At 32.8% G+C, this 26,069-nt stretch overlaps 1 protein-coding gene across 1 annotated transcript; it reads right to left on the bottom strand.

Moving 5' to 3' along the window:
* Positions 1–3,176: 3,176 nt before the first annotated feature.
* On the bottom strand, positions 3,177–3,929 carry LOC120216642 (ethylene-responsive transcription factor RAP2-1-like). The gene has a single exon (XM_039213995.1). The coding sequence runs from the start codon at positions 3,808–3,810 to the stop codon at positions 3,304–3,306; it is 507 nt and encodes a 168-aa protein (XP_039069926.1). The 5' UTR covers positions 3,811–3,929; the 3' UTR covers positions 3,177–3,303.
* Positions 3,930–26,069: the final 22,140 nt, after the last annotated feature.

Below are 26,069 nucleotides of genomic sequence, written 5' to 3'. Positions count from 1 at the left end.
GTGGCTTCATTAAATTCACCTCCCCTTTCTGAAAGATATGATAAGATTGCTATTAAGATAACTCCCGACGGTTTGTGTATCCTTCTTTACCTTAATATTTTGACAATAGGTTTGGTGAATTACACCCATCTTTTGTAGCCTATATTCTGGGTGAACTTATTGGTTTTACTTTTCAAACACACGTGGAACCATGTTGTTACCATCCTTTTTCCTATTTCAGATTTTTATTTTGGTAACTAAGCGCTGTTCAAAGTGTGAAATGGGTGTCTGCTTTTAAACCATTATTTGACATGAAAAAGAGTGAATTCACATTAGAATGGTGATGCTTAGAGAATGCCTACTATTTCTATGGTTTGTTCAGTATTAAATTTTGATTTTCATGTCAGGTATGATTTTTCCATTATTTTAACAGGCAAACAAGTAAAAACACACGTATTTTAATTCATCCGATACATTCACCCTACCCTTTTAATTCTGCGACGCGTTCTTTTATCAGATTTCTGAGTTAACTAAGATGGATGGAACATGTTAAACATCTCTCCATAACTATGTTACTTGTGTCTGTGGAAAATGGGGAAGGGGTGAGCGGGTGGAAGGTGTATGGAGATACCAGCTTATTTTTCCTATTCGAGAGTGAACAGGCTTGTCATGTTCTTCATTTCTTTCTGAGTTATGACTAATATGAACGTTCTCTGTATCTATTGGCCCCTGTAGTGGATTAATGTAATTATCTCTTAACAAACTCAACTTACATAAATTCAACCAGTTCGACTATTGCTATTCTTACTCCTTTCTGGTACTAAAGCTACAACCGGTTTTACACGATGCCAAAGTTTTATATCATATAATCATGTATCTGTTACACATTTGGTCTTCATAGGTATTTGTGTAAGAATACCACTAATCGTCTGTCCATATCTTTGGGGTGGGGGGAAGAGAAAGGTCTTAAATTTGTAATAGCATAGTACTTGTCCTTAATTGTTAAACTTGACCAGTTACAGACTACTATTATAACTGATCCTTTTGATTGGACGAAAATGCATAAGAATGCAGACGTATTCTGATTGATTCCATTTGTTTTTGTGGTATATATGCATTCTCATATAGATGCCATCTTGTTGATGTCACTGGCTTGCCACATCATATGACTAATCAGTTGCAGCTGCATATCATTTCGGAGAACCTCTTGCACTTGCGGTGAAAGAAAATGGCTTTGTACCTTGCTATCGAACATGACTAGCTGAAGATTTGTCTTGCTATGTAGAACTATCGAGGTTATCAGTTAATTTCATTGGTCCGACATGTTAATCTCTGTACGTAGGTAACATTTTACTTGCCGACGGAACGGAACATTTTTCTGAGGCCAAGGCAAAAACATGGTTGAAGCGGAAACACTTGTATGTGCGAAGAAGGATCTTTAATATGGCATGATTTGACACAGGCGCGAAATACTGGTCTATGATATGCAGTTGATTGGTGGGGAATGGGGATGCACTAACTGCTTCAGTTTGATTGAATATTTCAGAAAAAGGGGTTCTTCAGTCTCCACCTCATGAGGATTTCGGTGGGTGGGAAGTAGAATTCGAAGTTGGTTTCGTATGAGAACGACAACTCTGTAATGGTAGCTTCATATGTTTACTTCTTTAATTGACTGTTTTTAGTTTTAATATTTTCAAGGGCGACATGGTAGAGATTAATATACAGGTTTGGTCGGTCGGACAATCCGGCATGGATATTCTTATACGAGTTTCGATAATAGATCTGATTTCTTCTTATTGTGTTTCTGTTGGTCCATTTCGAAGCCTCTTGAAGAACTTGCATTTCAGCATCTCTCGATCAAATTAGGCCACCAGTCAATGGCTTCAGTGGCAGAACACACAAAGGATCAGTGGGCGTCATGATTCCCTCAATATATATATATATATATATATATATATATTTGATCCTTATAAATTTGCTTTTTTTAAATGAATTTAAAAGTTTTAAAGTCTCAATAAATACGGTTGAATTCCGCACCGAACGAATAACATTCATGATATAAAAATTGAAATTTCACTTTCCCAAGAGCTCCCCCGTTGACTGACCTGTTGCGGTCTAATTAATTTATTTTTATGTTCAGAAACCATCCACTTGTTTTAAATTGCACCATAATCGCTGCTAATAGCAATTATAGGACGATGGTTAACACACACACGTATGTGATATCTTTTAAATGTCTGTCAACTCAGGGAAGGATGGGCGATTCTGTTATGACTGAAATACATGTATTTTTGTTAATGAGGTTTAATAGGTCATGGGTTATTATATATGGAAACAATTGAGAGAATGAGGTATGAATATTGTGATAATATGTTATCCTCTCTCCTCTCTAATTTTCTCTCCTAGTCTTATCTTTTTTTCTCTATCGTTGTAATTCCCTTGTTCTTCAATAAAACCAACTCGAGTGTTTCAATTCATATGAGTTCTTAAGTTCGTAACAAATTCTTTTGCGAAACATTTCATGAAATGGAACGAACAATTTCATAGCTAAATAACATATAGAAAATCAACCGTCCATCATAAACTAAACTATATGGGAAAAATAAGATAAAAACTAAACAAACCCTAAATAAGCAAGTAATCAAGTATAAAAAATTGGGAAAGAAAACCCCACTCACCGCCTATCTTTCATCACCTATCAACTTGCAACAAGCGAACCCTTTCGTAAAAGCCACCGCCGTCCATGACGGTGACAACTCCCTCCTCTGCTCATCTCTCTCTAATTTGGCTGTGTTCCTTTTCTGGCGTCCACAAGCAAGGTCATAAGTAACTAACTTGGTTCTCACATATATCTGTCCTTATCTACTTTGGTTTTAGCAGCTAAATATACGTACATATGTGGAGACATAAGCTGGTAGGCCATCGCCCTTGTTTGTCTTCTCCATACCTATCTATCCTCCAACAATCTAAACTCAAGTCCCCTGGATCCCTCATCTCTAATTTTTTTTCACTGAAAATATATTTGATGTAACACAAGGAGTTTGCGCATAACATATAACATAAGGAAAAACACAGTTGATCAGGAATTCAACGGTATACCTGTTTCATCACTATCCATGTTAAAAGTTACATGCCATAAACCAAACGTAAAATATTTATAACCTTATCAAACAGAGAATCGATACATTTTTTTATTGGATTCTATTCCTCGGGCACTTGATATTTCATGAGAGAATCAAAAGACAGCAGCAAAAGGGGGGGGGGGGAAGTGGGGACTATAAACAGTTGTAGGCTTTGCGATTTATGGGTAACTAATATATTGTTTCAGTCCTCGTCAGAATTGTCGGGGTACTTGTTCAAATCAGGTTTCCGGAAAACTCGAGAAGGGTTGGATGATTCGGATGATGAAGCAGAAGCAGAAGCAGAAGCAGAAGCAGAAGCAGAAGCAGAAGCAGAAGCATGATGGAGCGAAATTTCTAAAGCGTCGACTTTAGACCCTACCTCGGTGGCTTTCTTGCGTATGGAATCGGCGGAGACATCCCTAAGGTCGTCTTCTTGTAAAACGAGGTCAGGGAAGTTGAGCCTAGCGGAAGGCCCACGCAAGTAGAAAACGGCGGTGTCGTAAGCACGAGCGGCGGCTATAGGGGTGGTGTAAGAACCGAGCCAAATCCTAGACCTCTTGTTTGGTTCTCTGATTTCAGCAACCCACTTCCCCCACTTCCTCATCCTTATCCCTCTGAATGGTTTCTCCTTCTGTTGTTGCCTATGCAGCTTTCGTTTCTCTCCCTTTGTTGAACTTGAAGTTAAACAACAATCACCTAACTCCATCATACAAAAAGATTAAAAAACAAAATCCTAAAACTGAACTTTTTTTTATGGATCCTCCCTTGTTTCTGGAGACTATAACTTGTAAGTCATAACAAGAAGAAGAGGAAGAAAGGAACAGATTCTAGCAACGGTTAATCAAAGAATACTCTTTGTTTCAAAAGCTATTATGTATTGTATATATATATATACATATAAGTATAACAGGAGACTAATGATATATACGAGGGAGAGGGAAGGAGCATTAATTCCCCACTTGGCTGCTAGTGTGTCGTCTGGGCACGCCCGCCGCGTTGATGGATCTACGTTTAGATAAATCCAAATTGGGCCGACATAATCCATCAGCTCTTCTCCGCCTACAAATTTTATGACTTTCTCGCGGTTTCGGCTTGTAATACTAGACAAGTAGGGATGGATAGAGGAGGGGTATTAGGGATTTTGGGTGTATCTCTAAAATTTTTAATTTTTTTATGTTTTAGATTTTATTTTTATATTTTTTCCTGATTATCTAATTTTACAATCTTTAAATTTGTATTCTTTAATATAATTTTTTGGGTCTGTCCTTGTAGGCAGGCATGTGACCAGCCGACGTGGTTATACACCCAGCCAGCATGCCAACTCCCTTGTTTATTTCTATGTTCACCCTCTTCTTTATTTATTGTCCTCCTCCTCAACTATGCTACTAATTCCATAGTCCGCAATTGCTTTTTAAGTTGATTTGAAGTACGTACAATTACACCGTCCCCCCAAAAAATACTTAATATCATTTTACAATTATTTTCTCATTAAATATAACAGAGATAACTCGCTGAGTCAACAACAATCTACGTACATAGTTAAGGTAAATGCTATGTTTTTTTTTTTAAGAAAAGGAAGAGCTTTTTTTTGGTAACAGAAGCAACTGGATATTTTAGTTTGTTTTTGTTGTTGGGATATAATAATAAACTCTTTTAGCAAGCCAAGTGATGGGATCCAAGTTGAGAAACAAAAGGGACGGGATGGGACTTTCCGTCCACGCTCCGCACAATAAAGATAATTTATAGTTTAAGGGACAGGTATAAAATTTTATATTAAAAGTATAAATTTATTAAATAATTCTAATAATTAAAAGAAATATTTTTTTAAAAAGCTTTTATTTGAATTATTATATATGCTGCATACAATAATAATTAAGGGTTAATTTGGTATAACTTTTGAAAATTAACTTTTAAAAGTATCGTAAAAATGAACTTTTAAAAGTTTTGTACAAAAGTGTAATTTAAAATTTAATTGTTTGAGATTGTTGTTAAAAAGTGAGTTCGAAAAGATAAAATCTCTATTATAGACATTATGTAGTAATTTAAAAATATAACATTTAAATAATATTTACACTTATATATAAATTATATCAATTTAAACTATAATAAATTCAAAAAATATTATTATATATAAATTATATCAATTTAAACTATAAAAAAATATAAAAATTATAAATACAAAATGTAATTACAATAAAAATATATTTTATATAACTCGCTATTAATATTTTAATATATAAATCATAAATTTATTTTTTTTAAATAATTAAAATAAATTATTAAAAGTAATAATTTATTTTTTAAAAAGTTAATATTAAATTATTAAAATAAAATATAAATATATAATTGAGTATAGTCTATGCTTTAGTAAAGATAAAATTATTTCTAAACGCAAAGTTGTAAATAAAAAAAATAAAAATGCTAACTTTTGCAGTTGGTTTGAAACTATTATTTTTAATTTAATTTCTTTGTTTTTTCACTCATCTACCATTGATTTTGTGGTCAAAACGAGTTTTTAAGCTAAAAATATTTTTAAAAAAAGAATCTTTAAAAAATATTATCTTATAATCACCTATTATTAAAAAGTATTTTAAATATTTTTTTTCAACTTCTATAAAGACTATAGTTCTAAACACCTCATCCATTGCGTTTGGTTTTGCTTTCTTTTTATAGTGGAATTACCAAATTTGTTTAATCACCGTGCTTAAAACCCTTAGGGGTGTTTGGTTCAAGAATTGTGGGATTCTCATGAGATGGGAATCCCACATTCCCATGTTTGGTTGGTCGAGAATTTCATTTTGGGTAATATTTTATTATCAATAGTAGATTTTTTGGGTATATTACCGAGAATGTCATTACGTCCATTCCCTTAGGTATTGTAACATTACTGACGTTTTGGACTAAAATGACCTTAAATTTTTATTTTTTTTTTCAAAAATATCATTCTTCTGTCATTGAATAATAAAATTTTTACGAAGGTTAAATTACAAATTTATCCTTAAATTATTTTAAATTTACAAAAAAAAATCTATAATTAAAATTTATCCTTTAATTAAACCTTTTTTATATTTTTAATTTTGTAAAAACAATTATATAAATATTATGAATTTAATTTTTTAAAGAAAATATATAAATATTTTACAATTTGTAATATTATACAAATATATAATAAGGACAATTTGGTCAAATATACATTCCAATAATCTTTTATTCCTTTAACCAAACACGGTAATCTTACATTCTTGCTAAACCAACCAAACACAAAATACAACATTCCCAGTAATCCTATTCTCTGATAATCTTTTATTCCCACTGGTAATCTTACATTCCGTGAACCAAACGCACCCTAGGGTGGGTTTGGTTGGGGGAATGTGAGATTCCCATGGGAATGAAATCCACATTCCCCCGTTTGGTTTGTCGGAAATGTCATTCCGGGTAATCTTACATTACCAATAGTGAATTTTTTTAGGTATATTACTGGGAATGTTATTACCTCCATTTCCTTAGGTATTATTGGATTACCGACATTTTGGACTAAAATGCCCTTAAAATTATTTTTTTTCAAAAATATCCTTATTCTGTCATTGAATAATAAAAATTCTACGAAGGTTAAATTACAAATATATCCTTAAACTAATTTAGATTTACAAAAAAATCTATAATTAAAATTTTATATGAAGTTCAGGGGTTAAAATAAAATTTTACCATTTCATTAAACCTTTTTATATTTTCAATTTTGTAAAAAAAATATACAAATTTTATGAATTTAAATTTTTTAAAGAAAATATATAAATATTTTCTAACTTGTTAAAAAACAAATATATAATAAGGATAATTTGGTTAAATATACATTCCAATAATTTTTTATTTCTTTAACCAAACACGGTAATCTTACATTTCTGCTAAACCAACCAAACACAAAATACAACATTCTCAGTAATCTTATTCCATGGTAATCTTTTATTCTTACTGGTAATCTTATATTCCTTAAACCAAACGCACATGTGTTTGGTTGGGGGAATGTGAGATTCTCATGGGAATGGAATCCACATTCCCCCGTTTGGTTGGTCGGGAATGTTATTCCCGGTAATCTTACATTACCAATAGTAGATTTTTTGGGGTATATTACCGGGAATGTCATTTCCTCCATCTCCTTATGTATTGTTGGATTACCGGCATTTTGGACTAAAATGCCCTTAATTTTTTCTTTCAAAAATATCATTATTCTGTCATTGAATAATAAAAATTCTACTAAGGTTAAATTACAAATTTATCCTTAAACTATTTTAGATTTACAAAAAAATCTATAATTAAAATTTTATATAAAGTTCATGGGTTAAAATAATATTTTACCCTTTCATTAAACCTTTTTATATTTTTAATTTTATAAAAAAAATTATATAAGTTTTATGAATTTAAATTTTTTAAAGAAAATATATAAATATTTTTCAATTTGTTAAAAAAATAAATATATAATAAAGATAATTTGGTTAAATATACATTTCAATAATCTTTTATTCTTTTAACTAAACACGGTAATCTTACGTTCTTCTAAACCAACCAAACACAAAATACAATATTTTCAATAATCCTATTCCTGATAATCTTTTATTCTCACTTATAATCTTACATTATGTGAACTAAACGTACTTTATTTTATTTTGGGCGTCAAATGTCAATCTTAATCATATGATATAACCTTTTTTATTTATTTATTTTTAAGAGGTCGGTGCAACCGTACATAATTTCCACATTTTCTGAGTGCATAATCCATGATGTGGAACCTCTTCATTGGTTCTTTAAGTTCCAATATTACAAAAGCCTACACACCGCTTTGATTATTGACCATGGCTCAGGTTTAATTTAGTAAAATAAATATATAAGAAGAACACATCAAAGCCAGTTGGGAATGCAACATTCCAACCGCCATTGGAATTATTGCAAGACAAAACTTATATATTTAAATAAACAAAACCATTTTGGTTCCAAACTCCAAATTATCTATATAGAAAAAGGGGGGCAGACATCGTTAGCTTATTCCACGTGGCTTCTATCATCCTTTTCCTTTAACATTTACCAACGACAGCTGCCTTGTTTTTTTAATTGGAATTTACCAAAGCCAGGATTGTAGAATCTTGATTTAATAATAAAATATACAAAATCCATTTTCATTGTTTTAATCAAACATTCTTATCATGTGCTTCGACTACTCGTTCTTTGTATGTTTGGTCGGCAAAACACTCATTTTTTTTATGTTTAGTCGGCAAACTATTTGAATACCTAATTTTGCCTGTTGCAGTGCAATGTAACATGAAGATGCCCAATAATATCTAATTCTTTTTTTCCCTTTTATCTTGTTCATGTCTTCTTTTTAGTATTTGTGAAGAGAATAAGTGATCTGAATATTAGTGGGCATAGACAAGAAGATAATGGGTAGTGTGTATGGGAAGTGACAAGTTAATAGTTTCAGGTAAATTGGGGCGGGGGTACTCCATGACGTTGTCCACTGAGCTGTGATATTATGGAGTATGATTGGGGGCTGGACTAATTATTAAGCATGCTGTTTGTTAAAAGCAGATTCATTATGGAACAGTAAAGCCTATTTATGCCAATAGTAAAGCTGTCAAATCAAGTATCGGGAGTTGAGGTTCATATTGGTTTAGGGTCTCGCTCAGGTTGAATATGTATAAAAACCAATATAAGCCACCACATACAAATCTATTGAGAGGCCCTGATCCTTACCACCCTCTACCCCTGTAGACACTATTTTTGATCGAGTCCCTATTCTCAACTTTAGTTTAATGTTTTATCTAAATTATTCATGTGTGATTGTTTATGCTAATTAGTGTTTTTATTATTTAGTTCATTATATATACAATAATTAAGTATCGATAAACATGGGTCTAATAACTAATTTTAGGTAGTATCTAGTATGTATTTTTATTCTCTATTATTAGTCAGTTCAGAAGTTAGTTATATTTATTATATTCGGTTATATAGCTATATAATTTAGGTGAATATTTGAATTGGTTCTCGCCATGTCGGGTTCCATTTCGATTATTTAATTAAATAATCGATTAAAATAATTAAGATTAATAATTAGAGCCCACTTTATATTAATTACACTTTTACTCCCTTAATTTTGGTGAATATTCGATTTGGTCCTTGTCTTAATGTCCGAGTTTCCATTTTAATTATTCGATTCAATAATTGATTAAAATCACCTAGGATGAATGATCAGAGCATGTACTTTAGACTAATTTCACTTTTAGTCCCTTAATTTAGGTGAATATCCGATTTGATTATCGCCTTAATGCCCGAGGTTCCATTACGATTATTCGATTCAATAATTGATTAAAATCGATTAAGATTAATATTAGAGCTTGTGTATTTAGGTTTAGTCCTTCATGTCCTTTATACCATAATTTGTCGCTTTAAGTTAGAGGGAAGCCTTAATTAATCCATTTAACATAATTAGGTTCAATTCTACTTCAAAACAAGATAATATTCATTTATCAGGGGTTGATAGTATATCTTTCGCATTATGCTAGGGGATGACCACTATTGATTCCCGAAATAAATCAACATCATTTTCAAAATCTTGCATCATGATTTCTTAATCATTAAGGCAATGTTCATTTATTGGGATCGATAATGAAGTTTCCGCTAGTGCCCGGGGTGTTCGTTATTGGTCCTGGTAAATTTTTAAAATATACATACATAATGGATTTTAAATTAAATAAAACATTGAACTCAAAATTTAAAATATAAGGTAATCTACCATGTACTAATTTTTGGACACATTGTGCTAATATTTCCCCATGTTTAACAGACTCCCGAACCCCTTTTTTTTATTTTGCTAACCAAAACTTGGTATTTTTTGATAAAATAAAATTAATTTTTTAGATGTTCTAATCACACCTTAAAAATATTTGGTGACAACTCTCGTCATTTCAAAAATCTTTCCGAAAAAATTCATCACCGTAACTAATCGGATTTCCCCATGAAGGACCGGTTGCCACAGCACCTATTTTTCTTGCTTTCACAAAACAAACTATCAAGTTATTGTGAATTTGTGGCAACCCCACCCCATACTTGTCCTACGTAACCTATGATTGGGGGAATTTCACCGAGTCATCGGACCCGACCTTTATATTTCCAATTGGCTGGTTGAAAGTATACGATGTACAGAGCAAGAAAAGGGTTATTATAATTGACATAGACTCTTTTCGCTCGTCATAAAGCAAGAATACCCCTGTAAGAACAAGCAGGAGATAGTTCAATCAAGAATCAACATCTTCTTGTTCCCGACACGACACCTCTGTTTCCATTTTCTACACCTTGGAATAATTGTGTACCTTATGTTTACTGCGCCAGCATTTTCACCAGCCAAAGAAGGATGCACATAAAACAGTTGAGGATAATTTTTTAGCACAGGAAGGCAACGGAGATTCCATCTCAATAACCTATAGAAGCACCAATCCGAAGGGACAACAAACATGTGCTTTGTTTGTACAAGGCCTTTAGATGATCTGAAACTTTCTAAAAACAAATCCAATCAACTAAAACAAAATTCAGGATACACATACTAAATTGTTTATGAAGTAGACAATGATTTGAAACCCATGACTGTGTGCTGCAGTTTCCATCCTGTTAATACCTCTAAACCACCCAAAGCTCACTCGCCATACAATATACAAACTTCTGGCCGCTTTTGTTGTGCTTGTGATTCCTCTCGTTACCATTCCTCTGCGTTAGATGATTAGCGTATGCAGACATGAGAGGTCTGGCTTTGTGTGGAGAGGATATGCTCTGCCAGTCTGCTTTCGACTCGATTCAACTGAATTTTGAATGACCAAAGCCCATGCTCCAAACACGCACAACGGGTGCCATCTATTGCTCCTCAGTTGTTAAGCTTTTCGAGGGAATCCACATCCACATATGAGAGTCCATAAGCCCATATATTTATTTTAATTAAATAAAATCTCGATAATTATAATAAATTTTTTAAAAATATATTTATCAGTAAATTCATGTATCTTCATATTTTTTAAGCAAAAATGTTTATGTCACCGGATTATCATTAAAAAGAGTGGATAACTATTAAAATAGTAAGCAATAAGAATAATTGGAGAGTCACTTATAGCGAATATTTATAATTATTTAATTCAAATTAATTTGTTGATAAATTAAATCTAATAATTCTTGAGAAAAAATAATAAAAAATCGATGCTATATTGATCATAAATTTCGTAAAAATGTCACCTGATAAAAACTGTGATAATGGTTAAAATGAAAGCTACCATCCTTCAATTTTCCTTTGAACGTCATATATCTTTTACAGAGGATCTCAGTTCAGTCCTATAAATTCTACTAAAACCATATGGGTTCTTAGTATAGAGATTGTTAAAACGTCATATATCACTGACAATGAATTAGTTTAACTAGGTAAGACCAGGTTTTTTTTTTCACTAGGCCATGCCGGTAAAAAAAATTAGCCCATTAGGTCATCTCAAAAATTATTTTAGAACCTACTAAAAATGTTACAGTGCAGAACAAACTCGTCACGCATTTGTCCAAATAATATTTTTTAATTAAACTTGTCACGTTAAAATGACAAGTTTCAATAAAATATAATTTTTATTATATTTTATGACATCGGAGTGACAAATTTCAATAAAAATATATATTTTATTAAAACTCGTCATACTCGCGTAACGAATTTCAAGTCAGTGTAACAAAAATAATAGTTTTCAAAATAAAATGTCCTATTGAGCTAAATTATTAACTCACCTACGACATTTGACCAATTTTGCCTAAGACCAGTGGCGTATCTGGGGTGGGCCTACTTAAACCATGACCCATCCAATGTTTTAAAAAATTTTAAAAATTAAAATATAATATAAATAAAAAATATAAATTCTATTAAATTATTTTTTAGATAAATGAAAAATATATTCATCCAAAGAAACCTCCAATCCTCCCCTATACAAACACCAAGCCAGAAAAACCAAACAAACTACACCCCAAACCAAACAAACAACAAATACACTAATGAAACAAACCAAAAAAACGTTAAACTAAATCTCATTCTGCAGCAAAAGCAGAGGAGGACGAGGCAATCTTAACACTCCCTTTCAACCTCAAAACCACAACACGCTTAATCAACATAGCCACACTCAATTATATTAAACATTATATTGGCCTAATATATATATATATATTTAGATTAAGTCTAAATATATATTATTTTTATTATATTTTAAAATTGAAAAATAAATACAAATTATCCTAAGATAAAATTTTCAAGTATAATGCCAAAAGTAGTCCTCCAACATTTATTAAAATAATCAATTTGTTTCATATTATATTTTGAAGCAATTTGACCCCCAAAGTTTCATTCTAGAATAAAATGGTCCCTAACATTTGACAAAATAATCATTTTATCCCTTATTCTTTTTTCTGGGCATTTTAGCCCTCAACATTTCACTTTAGGTTAAAAAGACTCCTATTTAGGAACGTTAATTGTGTGTTAACTAATGGTTTTCATCTACAAATGGAGCTTTTTGTCCCAAACCAAAACATTAGGCCAAAATGCTCCAAAAAACTGAATAGGGGCAAAATGATCATTTTAGTAAACATTATGAGCTATTTTTGATAGCATAATGCCAAAATTAGTCTCCAATGTTGACCAAAATGTTCATTTTGCCCATTCTCTATTTTTTGGAGCATTTTGAATCCCAACGTTTCATTTTAGTGCAAAAAGGCCCCTAACATTTGGTAGAATGACCACTTTGTCACTTATTCTTTATTTTATGGGGCATTTTAGTCATCGAAGTTTCATTTTAGGTTAAAAGACTCCTATTTTAGAGCATTAATCATGTGTTAACTAATAAGTTTCTTCTATAGAGGGAGCTTTTTCTCCCAAAGTGAAACGTTGGGGGCCAAAGTGCTCAAAAAAAGAATATAGACCAAAATGATCATTTTGATAAATGTTGGGGGCTATTTTTGGTATTATGCCTTTTTGATATTATATAATTTTTATTATATTTTATTGACCAACCCAATAAAATTTTTCTGTATTCACGACTTCGTAAGATATTAGGTCTCAAAATTAAATATTTGAATTATAATATTAAAGATAAAATATAATAATTTATTAAGAAATTAAACATCAATAAAATATTGAGAGAGAAAAACAGTTCAAATTGTAAATATTTTTTATGATGCTATATTTATCATAAATTTGTGAAAATGCCAACTAATAAAATCTGTGATAATGATTAAAAATAAAAGTGCCCTCCTTCAATTTGCCTTTTAAAACGTCATATCTGTCTAACACTTTAGCTTGAATTAAATTAACGTTGAAGAAATATTCAAGTCATGGAATGCAAAAACTCTAAACTGAAAGCTAATACCTTTCCAAGAATCAAAAGAAACATTCAAACAACTTGACGTAGAAGAAATACATGCACGACTACTAGAAAGGCGGTGAAGACGGATAAACATGTTGGTTTTTTCTTTCTCGAAATTGATGGGCAATGCAAAGTTTGAGTGGGGGGCAATGGGCATGTGTACTTTTGGTTCAACCAATCATTTCCCAGTCTGCATGACTGTCTGCGACATCATAGACAGATAAGATGGGAAGAAGCTCTTTTGCCTCATCAATCATCATCGCCAATCATTCCCGGAAAAATACACTTTCGTATCAGCATGAATTGCAGGTCCACCTTAATTAACATTGAACTCTATTTTTTAGGTTGTTGGTTGACAAAATCAAACGGATAAGCAATCAACCTAATACAGTATTCATATGCATACGCTTTTATGCATGATTTGTGAGCCATTTTTCTCTGAAACTGATTTCTGAGAGATTAAAGCGTCCTAAATGGAACCCAAGACCCTATTCATCCTTGAGCTTCTACCATTACCCAAAAGGCCCATTTGGATCAAGAAAAAATTATTATTATCAAGGCAAATATTCATTTTTGGAACCATATACTTACGTTTAGTTCAAAAGTATTCCTACAACGAGATAATAAAGCATTGCCTACATTACTCTTTTTACCTTGCATTCCAACAATCTCATTCCCTTTTTTAGGTATTAGACAATTTTCTCTTCTTTGGACAATAATACCCCTAAAATAATATAATTATTTCAAATTAGTCATTCATTTTGTATATAATTTTTTTGGATAAGTAAAATTTTATTCATCCAAAAGAAAGCAGGAGAGTTGCTACAAAGAACAATACAACCACTATACTAGCCCCCAATTAAGGCACAACTGACTATTTACAGTATCAGTCCCATTTATATGACATCTATGAAACTTGATTCTAACAGCCTCACTAATTCTATTTACAATTGAATCAGACGAGCGAGTCACTCCTCAAAAACATCTGTGATTTCGCTCCTCCCAAATAAAGTAGACAAAACTAGTGTAAGCTAACTTGAGTATATGGATCAAGAGGGATTTACCATCCAGCGTATATCATCATCCCAGCATCTCGGTAATTGGTGATGAAAACCACAAGAGTGCATAATTGCACGCTAAACCTCACAAGTATAGGAGCATTCTAGGAATAGATGGTTTCGAGTTTCCTGACTAGCCCCACACAGTCCACATAGATTGTCAGTCACAATACCAAAACGCCCAAGTCTTTCCTTTGTTGGCAGTCTATCTAGCAGCACCATCCAAGCAACCACAGAGAATTTAGGAACATGAGCTGGGAACCAGATCAGTCGATGCCAGTCCACCTTTTCTCTCCTTTGTCTGATATTGTCCCAAATCCATCTGCCCTTAATTTGTGACAAATTAACCATAGGACTGAAAAGTCTTCTAGCCTCCTCACTCATCTTGATCAGCTTGCAAAGAATCCAACTGAAGTGAGCTTTGCTATCAACCTTCCAATAGTGTACTGATTTAAAACAGTAAGTCTTTACCCAAGCAATCCATAAGGACCCCTCCGCAGTAAGAATGTTTTTAATAAGCATGAAACAACAAGCCTTGCTCCAATCAGCCAGCTTCCTAAGGCCTAAACCACCCTCAAATTTAAGGGTGCAAACCTGATTCCCGCTAACTCTAGCCCCTCTTGCTGAAGTATCACAACCATTCCAGAAAAACCTCAAGCAAATCTTCTCAATATCCCTCATAACCCCCTTAGGCAGAATGACCTGCCTGCACCAGTAACCGAATATACTAAAAATGACAGACTTCACAAGCTGTAATCTACCCCCAAAGCTGAGTTTCCTGCTAGACCATTTGTCAATCCTACATTTGATTTTCACAAGAAAAGCAGAGCAGTCATTACTTGTGAGCTTATGAGTGACCAAGGGTACCCAAGGTATCTAACAGGAAACTGGCCTATCCTAAAACCAGTAGCACTTTGGATCACTTCAAGCTCATCCTTAGCCACTCCACAAGCAAACAACTCAGACTTCAAAGCATTCAACTTAAGACCTGAGAGTTCATAAAACTTTTCAAGAGTACTAACTACTCCCAACATAGCATCCAAAGACCCATGTCAGAACAAAAGCAAGTCATCAACAAAACATAGATGAGTGAGAGGAATTCTTTTGCACTTAAGATGAAATCTGAAAACACCATTCATTGCTGCAGCATCCAACAGGGCAGATAAAACATTCATAACAATAACAAAGAGATAAGGGGATAGAGAATCCCCTTGTCTTACCCCCTTTGCACCCTTAAAAAATCCCACCAAGCTTCCATTCAAAGATATTGAATAGCTAGGAGTAGTAATAAAAGCTTTTATCCATCCACAAAAAACCTCAGGCAAACCCATAGTTTCCAAAATAGTCATAAAAAAATCCCAACAAATTGAGTCAAAGGCCTTTTGCAAATCTACCTTAATAGTGCATCTAGGAGATAGATTCTTCCTAGAGTATCCCTTTACAATTTCTTGGGCAAGAAAAGTGTTATCAGCTATGTTTCCACCCTTAACAAATGCTGACTGGTTAGGGGATATCATGCCAGGGAAGAACAAAGCTAATCTAGAAGCCAAAATTCTAGTGATTGTCTTGTATATCACTGAGCGGCAAGAGATAGGCCTGAAATCCTTAGCCATGCATGTATTTAAGGATTTAGGGGCTAAGACTAGGGCAGTGGCATTGAAAGCAGGCAAGAAGGTAGAAGTTTAAAAAAGTACCTTACAACATTTAAGAAATCATTACATACAATCTCCCATGCAACCTTGAAGAACCAGGACTTTTATTGTTTCCTTGTCTAAACAATGCATCTTTGATCTCAATATTAGTGATCCCAGCAGTAAGGACATCAGCAGCACTAGAAGGAAGGGAATAAGTCAGGACAGCAGAACAACCCTTCACACTATAGTCAACAGTTCCAATAAGATCCTTAAAAAAATTCTCAAGTACAGCTGCCATATTCTCAAAAGATTCATGATAAATCCCACTATCATCTTTAATAACCTTAATAATGTTCCTCTTCTTTTTTACTTCTACTCTCCGATGAAAAAACCTAGTGTTCAAATCACCTTCTTGAAGCCAGTGGACCTTAGTTATTTGTTTATAAAATTCAGATTTAGCATCCTCAAGAGCTACAAGATCAGCTCTAAGTTTACTTGCCTCCTCCAATCTCCTTTGATCCACATGAACAAGATTGAAAAACTGAATAGAGTCAAGCTCAACCCTTTTAACAGCAACTCTGCCAGAAATATTTGAAAAATAGCTACTGTTCAATTCTTTTAAAACTGGCTTTAGCCTCTTCAACTTGTTAAAAAGCAGCTGCATAGCATTGCCCCACATTGCTCTTTCCAAAAGTCTTTAACAACCCTCAAGAAGTTCTCATTAGCAGTCCAACAATTAAAAAACTTGAACGGCTTTGGTTTATGAACATGAGCCCTTTTCTTAGTCCAAATGACACCAGGACAGTGATCTGAAACACCTTGGGCTTTAAATTCCACAGCAGAGTCTGGAAACTCAAATAGCCACTGAGGGTTTATTAAAATTCTGTCTAGCTTGTGAGCTAAGAAGGAATTTTCTTGCTTGTTGGATCAAGTATAAAGAAGACCAATGTAGGGATGATCTTGAAGCTCAAAATACACCAAACACTCCTTAAAATCATCTATGTCAGAATTAGTGTATATACCCAATGCACCAAAATCATAACTCTTTTGTGCACTTGCAAAGATGTTGAAATCTCCCCCAATCACCCAAGAAGAGGAACCAACATCAGATTCCTAACTCTTAAGATGAGCCTATAAGCCTCTCCTAACCAGAATGTTGTTACTACCATATACAACAGTAATAACCATCCTATGACCAACCACATCACCAACAATTGAGTAGCCTGATCACATCTCTTAAGAACAGAGAAAGGTAGACCTTTTTTCCAAAGTAACCAAAGTCTACCTCCATCAGAGAATTCATAATTATCTGCTAAGTTCCAATCAGCATCCAACACCTCAGCAAAACTAGGGAAATTAACTCTCCTAACTCTAGTTTCCATGAAACATAGAACATCAACTCCTAAATTCTACAATATTCTAAAAACTTTATCTTTCTTGAGCCCATTATTGAGCCCCCTTACATTCTAGAAGCTTATGATCATCTATTAATGATAACATGAGGAATACCAACACTAGCCCCAGTATCTTTAGCCTTCGTCATATGATCATTCTTTTTAGATTTAATCTCATTCAGGAGCATTGAAACTCCCAAGGAAGTTATCCTGGTTTTTTTATTGCTATCAACAGCACCACCATCAATAAGCAAATACATCTTGCTAGATGAGCTTGTATTAACCATCTTTTTCCCACGAGTATTCTTCTTCTAAATTAAAGAGTCTTGCAGGGAAAGAAACTCACCACAGCTAGTGTTCACCTGATCCACTGAAAGTAAAGACTTCTCAGCTGGAACCCCTGACAGGCCCTCACCAACTTGGTCAACAGAAAGTTGTAAATTCTTGTCAGTTACATCAGAAGCAGCCTTAACAAGATCTTGAGAGATACCAGTATTATCAACAATCATTTGCACCATATCTCCTGTGCGTTCTTGTAGGGCATAAACTGACAGCTCCTCGGCATCACCAACTTTCAGATCAGAAGACAAAAGCATAGGCACCTCTCCACACTGAGCATCAGAACTACTACATTGACATTATTGTCTGACTTCTCAAGAAAATTAGGGATATGATTTTCCTTCCTCCTCTAAATCATATTATCTTTAGTTTTCCCCTTAGCTTTAGTATTCTCAACACATGAATGAGTTTGATGCCCAAAGCTTTTGCACTGAGTATAGAATTTAGGGAACCATGGAGCATAGACACGAATCATCACTACAGAGCCATCCTGCAATACTACATTGATTACATCTGGCAACAATGTCCCAGCCTCAATCTCCACACATACCTTGGAAAATTCCAATCTCTCATTCGAAGTAGTAACAGAATCCATATACAATAGAATCCAAACAGTACTAGCTATATAGCTAAGGCCTCATCTAGAAAAGAGCTCAAGAGGAATATTATAAAGTTGGATCCACACTGGAATATGCTTAAAATCAAAGTTTAGTTTCTTTAAGCTCGGCTCCCATTTCCTTAATACTAGGGGTTTATTTTGAATGTGCCAAGGGCCATTCTCCAGAACCCAATCCCACATTTCAACATTCAAAAATGTAAAGACATAGAGTTTAGGACCAGCTAAGCTCACCTTGACCGAAGATATCTTTCCCCAGAGAATCTCAACAATCCTCTGCATGGATCTAAAATTAGGAGGAGAACCAATAAATTGACCTACCACAGCACAACTCCATTCAGCGATCCTCTCCTCAAAAATAGCAGACGGAGGCTTGATAGTAGCAGTTCCCTCCGAAACTTCAGGCGGAAAGAAATCTAGGGTATTCTCATTCGTTCCATTGAAATGTTTCCTCCAATCGAGAGCATAAGCCAACGATTCCATCAAAATTGAAACAAAATTGAGATAAAAACACACAAAATTTGCAAACAAAAAGCAGAAATTAGCGAACGAGAAGCACATCCGAGAGCCCATCAGTCCTGCTAACGTGCGCCCGGAAAGGTTCCATCGTTAATTTTGTATATAATTACACGAGTATAAATTTATTTTATTTCTTTTAACGATTTAGGGATTTTTAATATTTATTATAAAATAATATGATACATATAAATAACAATACATCAAAATTTTATTTTATTTGAATATTTTACGTCTGTGTTCGATTAATGTTTTATTATTTTTAATATTTAAGATTAATTTTCGTAAAAGGTTTTCATATTATATTTTTGACATTTCTATTAATTTTATCATATAATTTGATATAATATTTCATAGTATAACTCATACATGTAGCATAATTAAAAAAGTGTAGCAATTAACACATACTTCACCAATGTAAGTATGTACATCTTTTAATACATTGGCGCCTAAAATAAACACATACTTACACCGGTGTAAGTATGTACATCTCCTAATATCTTAGTACCTAAAAATAAACACATAATTATATTGGTATAAATATGTTTCTGTATTTCCAAAGAAATAAATAATTAATATATATATATATATTAAGTTTCTTGTGTACAAATTTTATTGAAAAATATAAAATTAGAAATAATAGAAAATTAAATTTTCTATGAACTTTTATGTAAATATTTTGACTTTAATATTGAGAATTCAGATTGTTAAAAAAGAAAATATATATCGAGGATAATTTGGTAAAGCATACATTTTTCCTATCTTATATTCCTTAAACCAAACATCGTAATCTTGCATTCCTTTAAAAAAAAATCAAATAATGTAACATAACATTTTTAGTTGTTTCTGTGAATTATGTACAATTACTAGTTGTTAGAGTTTAGTTACAATTTAGTTGGTCATTTTGTATAACATTAGACAATAAATATTTTTTGGTAACTTTATTCATTTGAGATTGAATGAAAGAGCACTATTTCTGTAACACCCCCAACCCGTATCCGACCCGGATACGAGTCCGAAGTGTTACATTGACTTTTCAAACATTTATTCGTATAAAATAGTGAGTAATTTAAAAACTTTGATAACAATTAACGCATTCAAAACGTTTACAAAATATATCAGAGTTCATACAATTTATATCTTTAGACTACATGCCAACTACACTCTATAACCAGTACATATATTTTCTGATCTGACATTTGGTAAGGAGAACTGACCTGTCTTGCTCCGCATTACTCTTTACTCTTCTCGAAACCTACGTGTGAAACAATCACACGCTAAGTCGAAGACTTAGTGAGACATAAAAACTTATAATGCACTTTATAACATATATCAATACATGCATGTTCTGTTCTATCATGTTATACCAAATTACATGCTTTCTTCGTATCATATAAAATCATATCAGATTAATTACAGTAAATACATACATACACATAACTCATCATTAACAGTTTATCATGTAATCACATACTTTTATGCTTAACCTTTTCAATCAAACCCTATACACACACAACATCATATCATTTCTATAACATTTATCATACCACTAACATATATTTGTTCATATCTCTAGATTAGCCCATGTACATATGTGAGAACTATAGATATGTGAGTTTATGGAGGTTGTGCACTAATGTTGTCACCACAGCTCATATAAATGCACCGAAGTGCCACATAGAATTGCACCGTAGTGCCGCGTAGAATTGCACCGTAGTGCCATATAATAATGTCCATAAGGACCACATATCATTCCTTAAGAATCATATACATATACTAGGGGTCAAGTATGCGTCTCACCAGACTTCACACATGTTCCAAAGAATACATATATGTCCCAAAGGACCACAATGTCCCGAAGGACCACATATCATTCCTTAAGAATCATATACATATGCTAGGGATCAAGTATGTGTCTCACCAGACTTCACACATGTTCCAAAGAATACATATATGTCCCAAAGGACCACAATGTCCCGAAGGACCACATATCATTCCTTAAGAATCATATACATATGCTAGGGATCAAGTATGTGTCTCACCAGACTTCACACATGTTCCAAAGAATACATATATGTCCCAAAGGACCACAATGTCCCGAAAGACCACATATCATTCCTTAAGAATCATATACATATGCTAGGGATCAAGTATGTGTCTCACCAGACTTCACACATGTTCCAAAGAATACATATATGTCCCGAAGGACCACATAGACCCTCGACTCTTGGCATGCCAACTATACCCCTAGCTCTCATGACACATAACATGGGCATTGTCATTTAACAGTTCACATTACTTGTCATTTCTCTTCTATCACATACCATATGTATGTGTAATCATGTATTCCATATCATATCACATGTTCATATAAGCTCATAGCTTCTTTCACATATACATGTAATCACTTAGTCTATTTTCATGTAATTCTTTTCACTTCTCATATGATTTTATATTCATATCTCACATATTTCATATAGTCACTTGGCTTATTTCATTTCACATTGGGCATGTCTTATAGCATATATCACACATGCATATAATCATGTAACATATATAATAACCTATATCCATTTCATGTATCCATGCACATACCAAAATCATAAATCAAATAACATTGTATTATTACATACTTTGTTCCATAGCCATATATTTACATATCTTATACTTACCTAGTTTACTTTATTTCACACATAGTCACATAATCACGTAATATACTTACGCATAGATCATTTTCATACCTAAATCATATAACACCCAATTCTTCCTCATAAAGTTATATATTATATTCATATAATATCATATTATCCTATAAGTAAATACTTATCTTATAGTTTGGTATCATCATTTATACTCAATTCCCTTCACTAATATATTATTCTCATATTACTCTCTAGTCTAATCTTATTTAACTCATCACCTTTCTCATGTAGTCATATAAATCTATTATATAAATTCTTATAATTGATCACTTATACTATTAACATGTATGGCCACTTATCATATAACCTATTTCATATTCCCATGCAATCATATAGACCATTCATATTAATTCCTATACTTATCACAATACATGTATTCACACAATCATTTAACACATATTGTAATATATATCACATATACCCAAATCAAACATATGCCTATGATCATAAATTAATGCATTATAATATAGGAAATAGACTCGTCGCAAGTCTTATTTCCATTAAACATCATAAACTAACTTGTATGCACTCACCTGGCCTCACTAGTCCATTCCAATCTCTTATCTTCCCTTTTTATTGATCTTACTTGTCAATGATTCCGAAACTCGTTTAGGCTCTGAATCTACATAATAATTCATTGATACTTATCATTATACTAATTAGTATATTCTAAACTATCATTTCTTAGGCTAAAAGAAAAGCCATTTTCATCTTTTAATGGAGGCATGCATCGATGCACTCCTGATGCATCGATGCACTGAGGGCATTCGATGTTCATTTTATTAGAAATGCATCGATGCACTCCTTATGCATCGATGCATTGACGACATTCGATGTTTGTATTTAAATTAATGCATCGATGCACTTCATATGCATCGATGCACCTTCAACAAATTTCTGGGATTTATCATTGATGCATCGGTGCATAATGAATGTGCATCGATGCACATTGCCCAGAAATGTCATTTAAGCACGAAAATCTCTTCTTACTCTACTTGACACTTTATATTTCCCCTCTTTTAGTATCCCTAACTTGCATACTCTTACTTAAACTAATTATTATCCATTAAATACTTTTAAAACTTAGAAATCTAATTCTCCATGTAGAATTTAAGAATCTAACCCAAATTCCAACATATTCTAATTTGAATTCTAACACCTCATACTTCTTAGTTAGCTTTATGACAAGTCAAATCCCACTTTCAATTCTTATATTGAACTCTACTTCAAGATTTCACTTTTCTACTTCCTTTCTTTAATTCTTCATATACTCCTCATCTTATGGTTTTAAGATAATCTAAGCTTTCCTTAAGCTTAGTTATTATCTAAGGATCAATATGCAACCTTAAATTCATCAAGAATTTGATTCACAAGAAAACTCACCTTTAGCTTGGCTTCACGGGGGAGAAGAAGAAGAAGATGAGAGAAATGTCTAGAACTCTAATTTTTCTCCCAAATGCCATCCACGTGGGTTATAAGATAACCCCAAATAATATTAAATTCATTTACTTGATAAAAGACTAGTTTGCCCTCTTAACTTTTCCTTATATGCTAAATTATCCTTCTCCAAATATTTAATCCAGTTCATGAACTTTCAATTTATCTAATTTGGTCACTGAAATTAAAATCTCACAATTTGATCACTAACCCGGTATGAGGGATGTTACAAATCTCCCCCTCTTAAGAAAATTCATCCTCGAATTTTCACTGCACATCTTAATAAGAACATATCTTCTAATGTTCTTATATTACTTCCCTGACTTATTCTTTCTTGTCATCATCAGAAACTTACTTTTCAATCCTTTAGTTTTCCAACTATCTTTTTCGTTTATACATTCATCTTCTGTTGCTTATCATATAAACAATAACCAGTAATACCAATCCATTGTTGTCTTTTCTCTCATTCGATTATGCATTTTTCCTTTGACCTTTCTAAAATTCCATATAATGTCACTCATCACGTTGACAGTAACATCCATCTCATCACTCTATATCATAAATCCATCTATTTCTTCATAACTCTCTAATTACCTTATAACCATACCAACTTGTATTTCGTCATCATTTGACCAAAACACAACTTTAAATCTTCTTCAATTGTGATTAAACATATACTTTAAGGAGTCAAACAATATTTTCACATCACCTTGCACACTTTTCGTGTTTCTATATCGAACTTATCATTTACACTTCCATACAAATCCTCACTTCATTCACTATATCACGTTTATGTAATCAAAATATACAACTATATCTAATACAATTTCATCACAAAATCTTGTTAGTCAACGCTAACTCTTTCATTCTAAAGTATATAAATCCTTATCATCTCCACACTCTTTCTTATACACAATACTATCCCTTTGTTTCAAATTCATAACTCTGATTCCATTCATATAATGTTACTTATCATGTAGACAGTAACATCAATTCTTATCACTAAAAATAAAAAAAATCAATCAATTCATTTCTTTCCTCATTTTCTAATTAATTCACCACAATCCAAACTTTTACTCATTCTTTCATCCTTGTCGGTATTACGATACACATAATCTCTTCATATAACCTTACATACTTTTCTTACTTCTAATCAAACTTATAATTTGCACTTCCTTATAACCCTTTATCATATTTACTCATTTAAACACCATCTTTTCATTTCTTTATCCATTTATCCTTTTATTATCAAAATCTTCTTATATACAAATCATATCTTTCCTTCCATGTTCACATACTCTTGTCGTATCACTTATTTTTATCTCTGTGTAACCATCTTCATTGCATCCTCATAACTTTGACATCCCTATTTCTTCTACCGATCTTTATTCTTTATCATTTCTTGTATTTGTATTTTCTTCTTTAAAGCCACTTTTAAAACATACCAATGCTTATCTCTTTGCCTACATCATATCGGTATGATCAAGATACATAACCACATCCAGATTCATATCATATTTGATTAACTCCACTTTATCTTTCCTCCAATCTTATAACTCTAGCACCTTTACTCTGACAGCTAGATAATAACTTTTGTTCAATCTAGGGCACAAGCCCTATTATACCAATCATATACATCCTTTCCAATCTAAATTATCTCAAAATTCGCTTACTCAACTTATCAATTTTACTTCTATTCTCATACATCCTAAAATTTCTTTTGCTCAAACTCAACATTCTGACTTCTTGTGTCCTATAATCTGATCATCGATATACACATTCTCAAACTCTTCTTATCAATCCTCAGCTTTACTTAAATATACAAATTCTTACTTCATTTTCCTTTACTATACCACATTACTATGATCAAAATATGCAACTGTATCCAGATCCATTGCAGATTTGGTTATCATATCCTGACAATATCTTATAATCTTATAATTCCAGTACATTTTTTCCATCTAGTTAGCCAATGCTATCATCTTACTGCAAACCCTTATCATATACGTAATACTATCACTTCGTTTCGAACTCATAAGCTTTGACTTTATACATCTTATACACTTGTCACTGATGCACTTATCCTTGAGTTCTTCTATACGTATTCACCACGTCATTAAATCTTTTTAACATTCTTATGGTGACACCTGTTCACCATATTCTATCTTATCCACATAATAACAAAACTACTCTATATCGTGTTTCCGATTCAAAACAATGAAAACTTTCTATCATTATTCAGATATGATTTCAGCTTTCTGAAATCAACTTTTGATCTTACTAGGCATTTCCTGAGGTGTCCGCTCTTCATCCTGCCTGGCCAGGGCAGGTGAATAGCTATCACAATCAGGAATATCACCTTTCACTTACTTCGAAATTATCACGATCGGATTTCTACTGTATTAAACTATTCTTATTCTATTAGCAAGACAACATATTCCTTACACTATCAGATCAGTAATTTTTCAATCTATGTTGGCATGTACACCTTTTATGACACTTTGGACTTCGGTTTATACCGAGAATCGGCTAAACCTTAGCTCTGATACCATTAAATGTAACACCCCCAACCCGTATCCGACCCGGATACGAGTCCGAAGTGTCACATTGACTTTCAAACATTTATTCGTATAAATAGTGAGTAATTTAAAAACTTTGATAACAGTTAACTCATTCAAAACGTTTACAAAATATATCAGAGTTCATACAATTTATATCTTTAGACTACATGACAACTACACTCTATAACCAGTACATATATTTTTTGATCTGACATTTGGTAAGGAGAACTGACCTGTCTTGCTCCGCATTACTCTTTACTCTTCTCGAAACCTACGTGTGAAACAATCACACGCTA

This window comes from Hibiscus syriacus, unplaced genomic scaffold (assembly GCF_006381635.1).
Source record: "Hibiscus syriacus cultivar Baekdansim isolate YM2019G1 unplaced genomic scaffold, ASM638163v2 tig00110163_pilon, whole genome shotgun sequence".
In the NCBI taxonomy this organism is placed as follows: Eukaryota; Viridiplantae; Streptophyta; class Magnoliopsida; order Malvales; family Malvaceae; genus Hibiscus; species Hibiscus syriacus.
The sequence above is the reverse complement of the archived record's forward strand: the minus strand, read 5'-3'. Positions and strand labels throughout refer to the sequence as shown.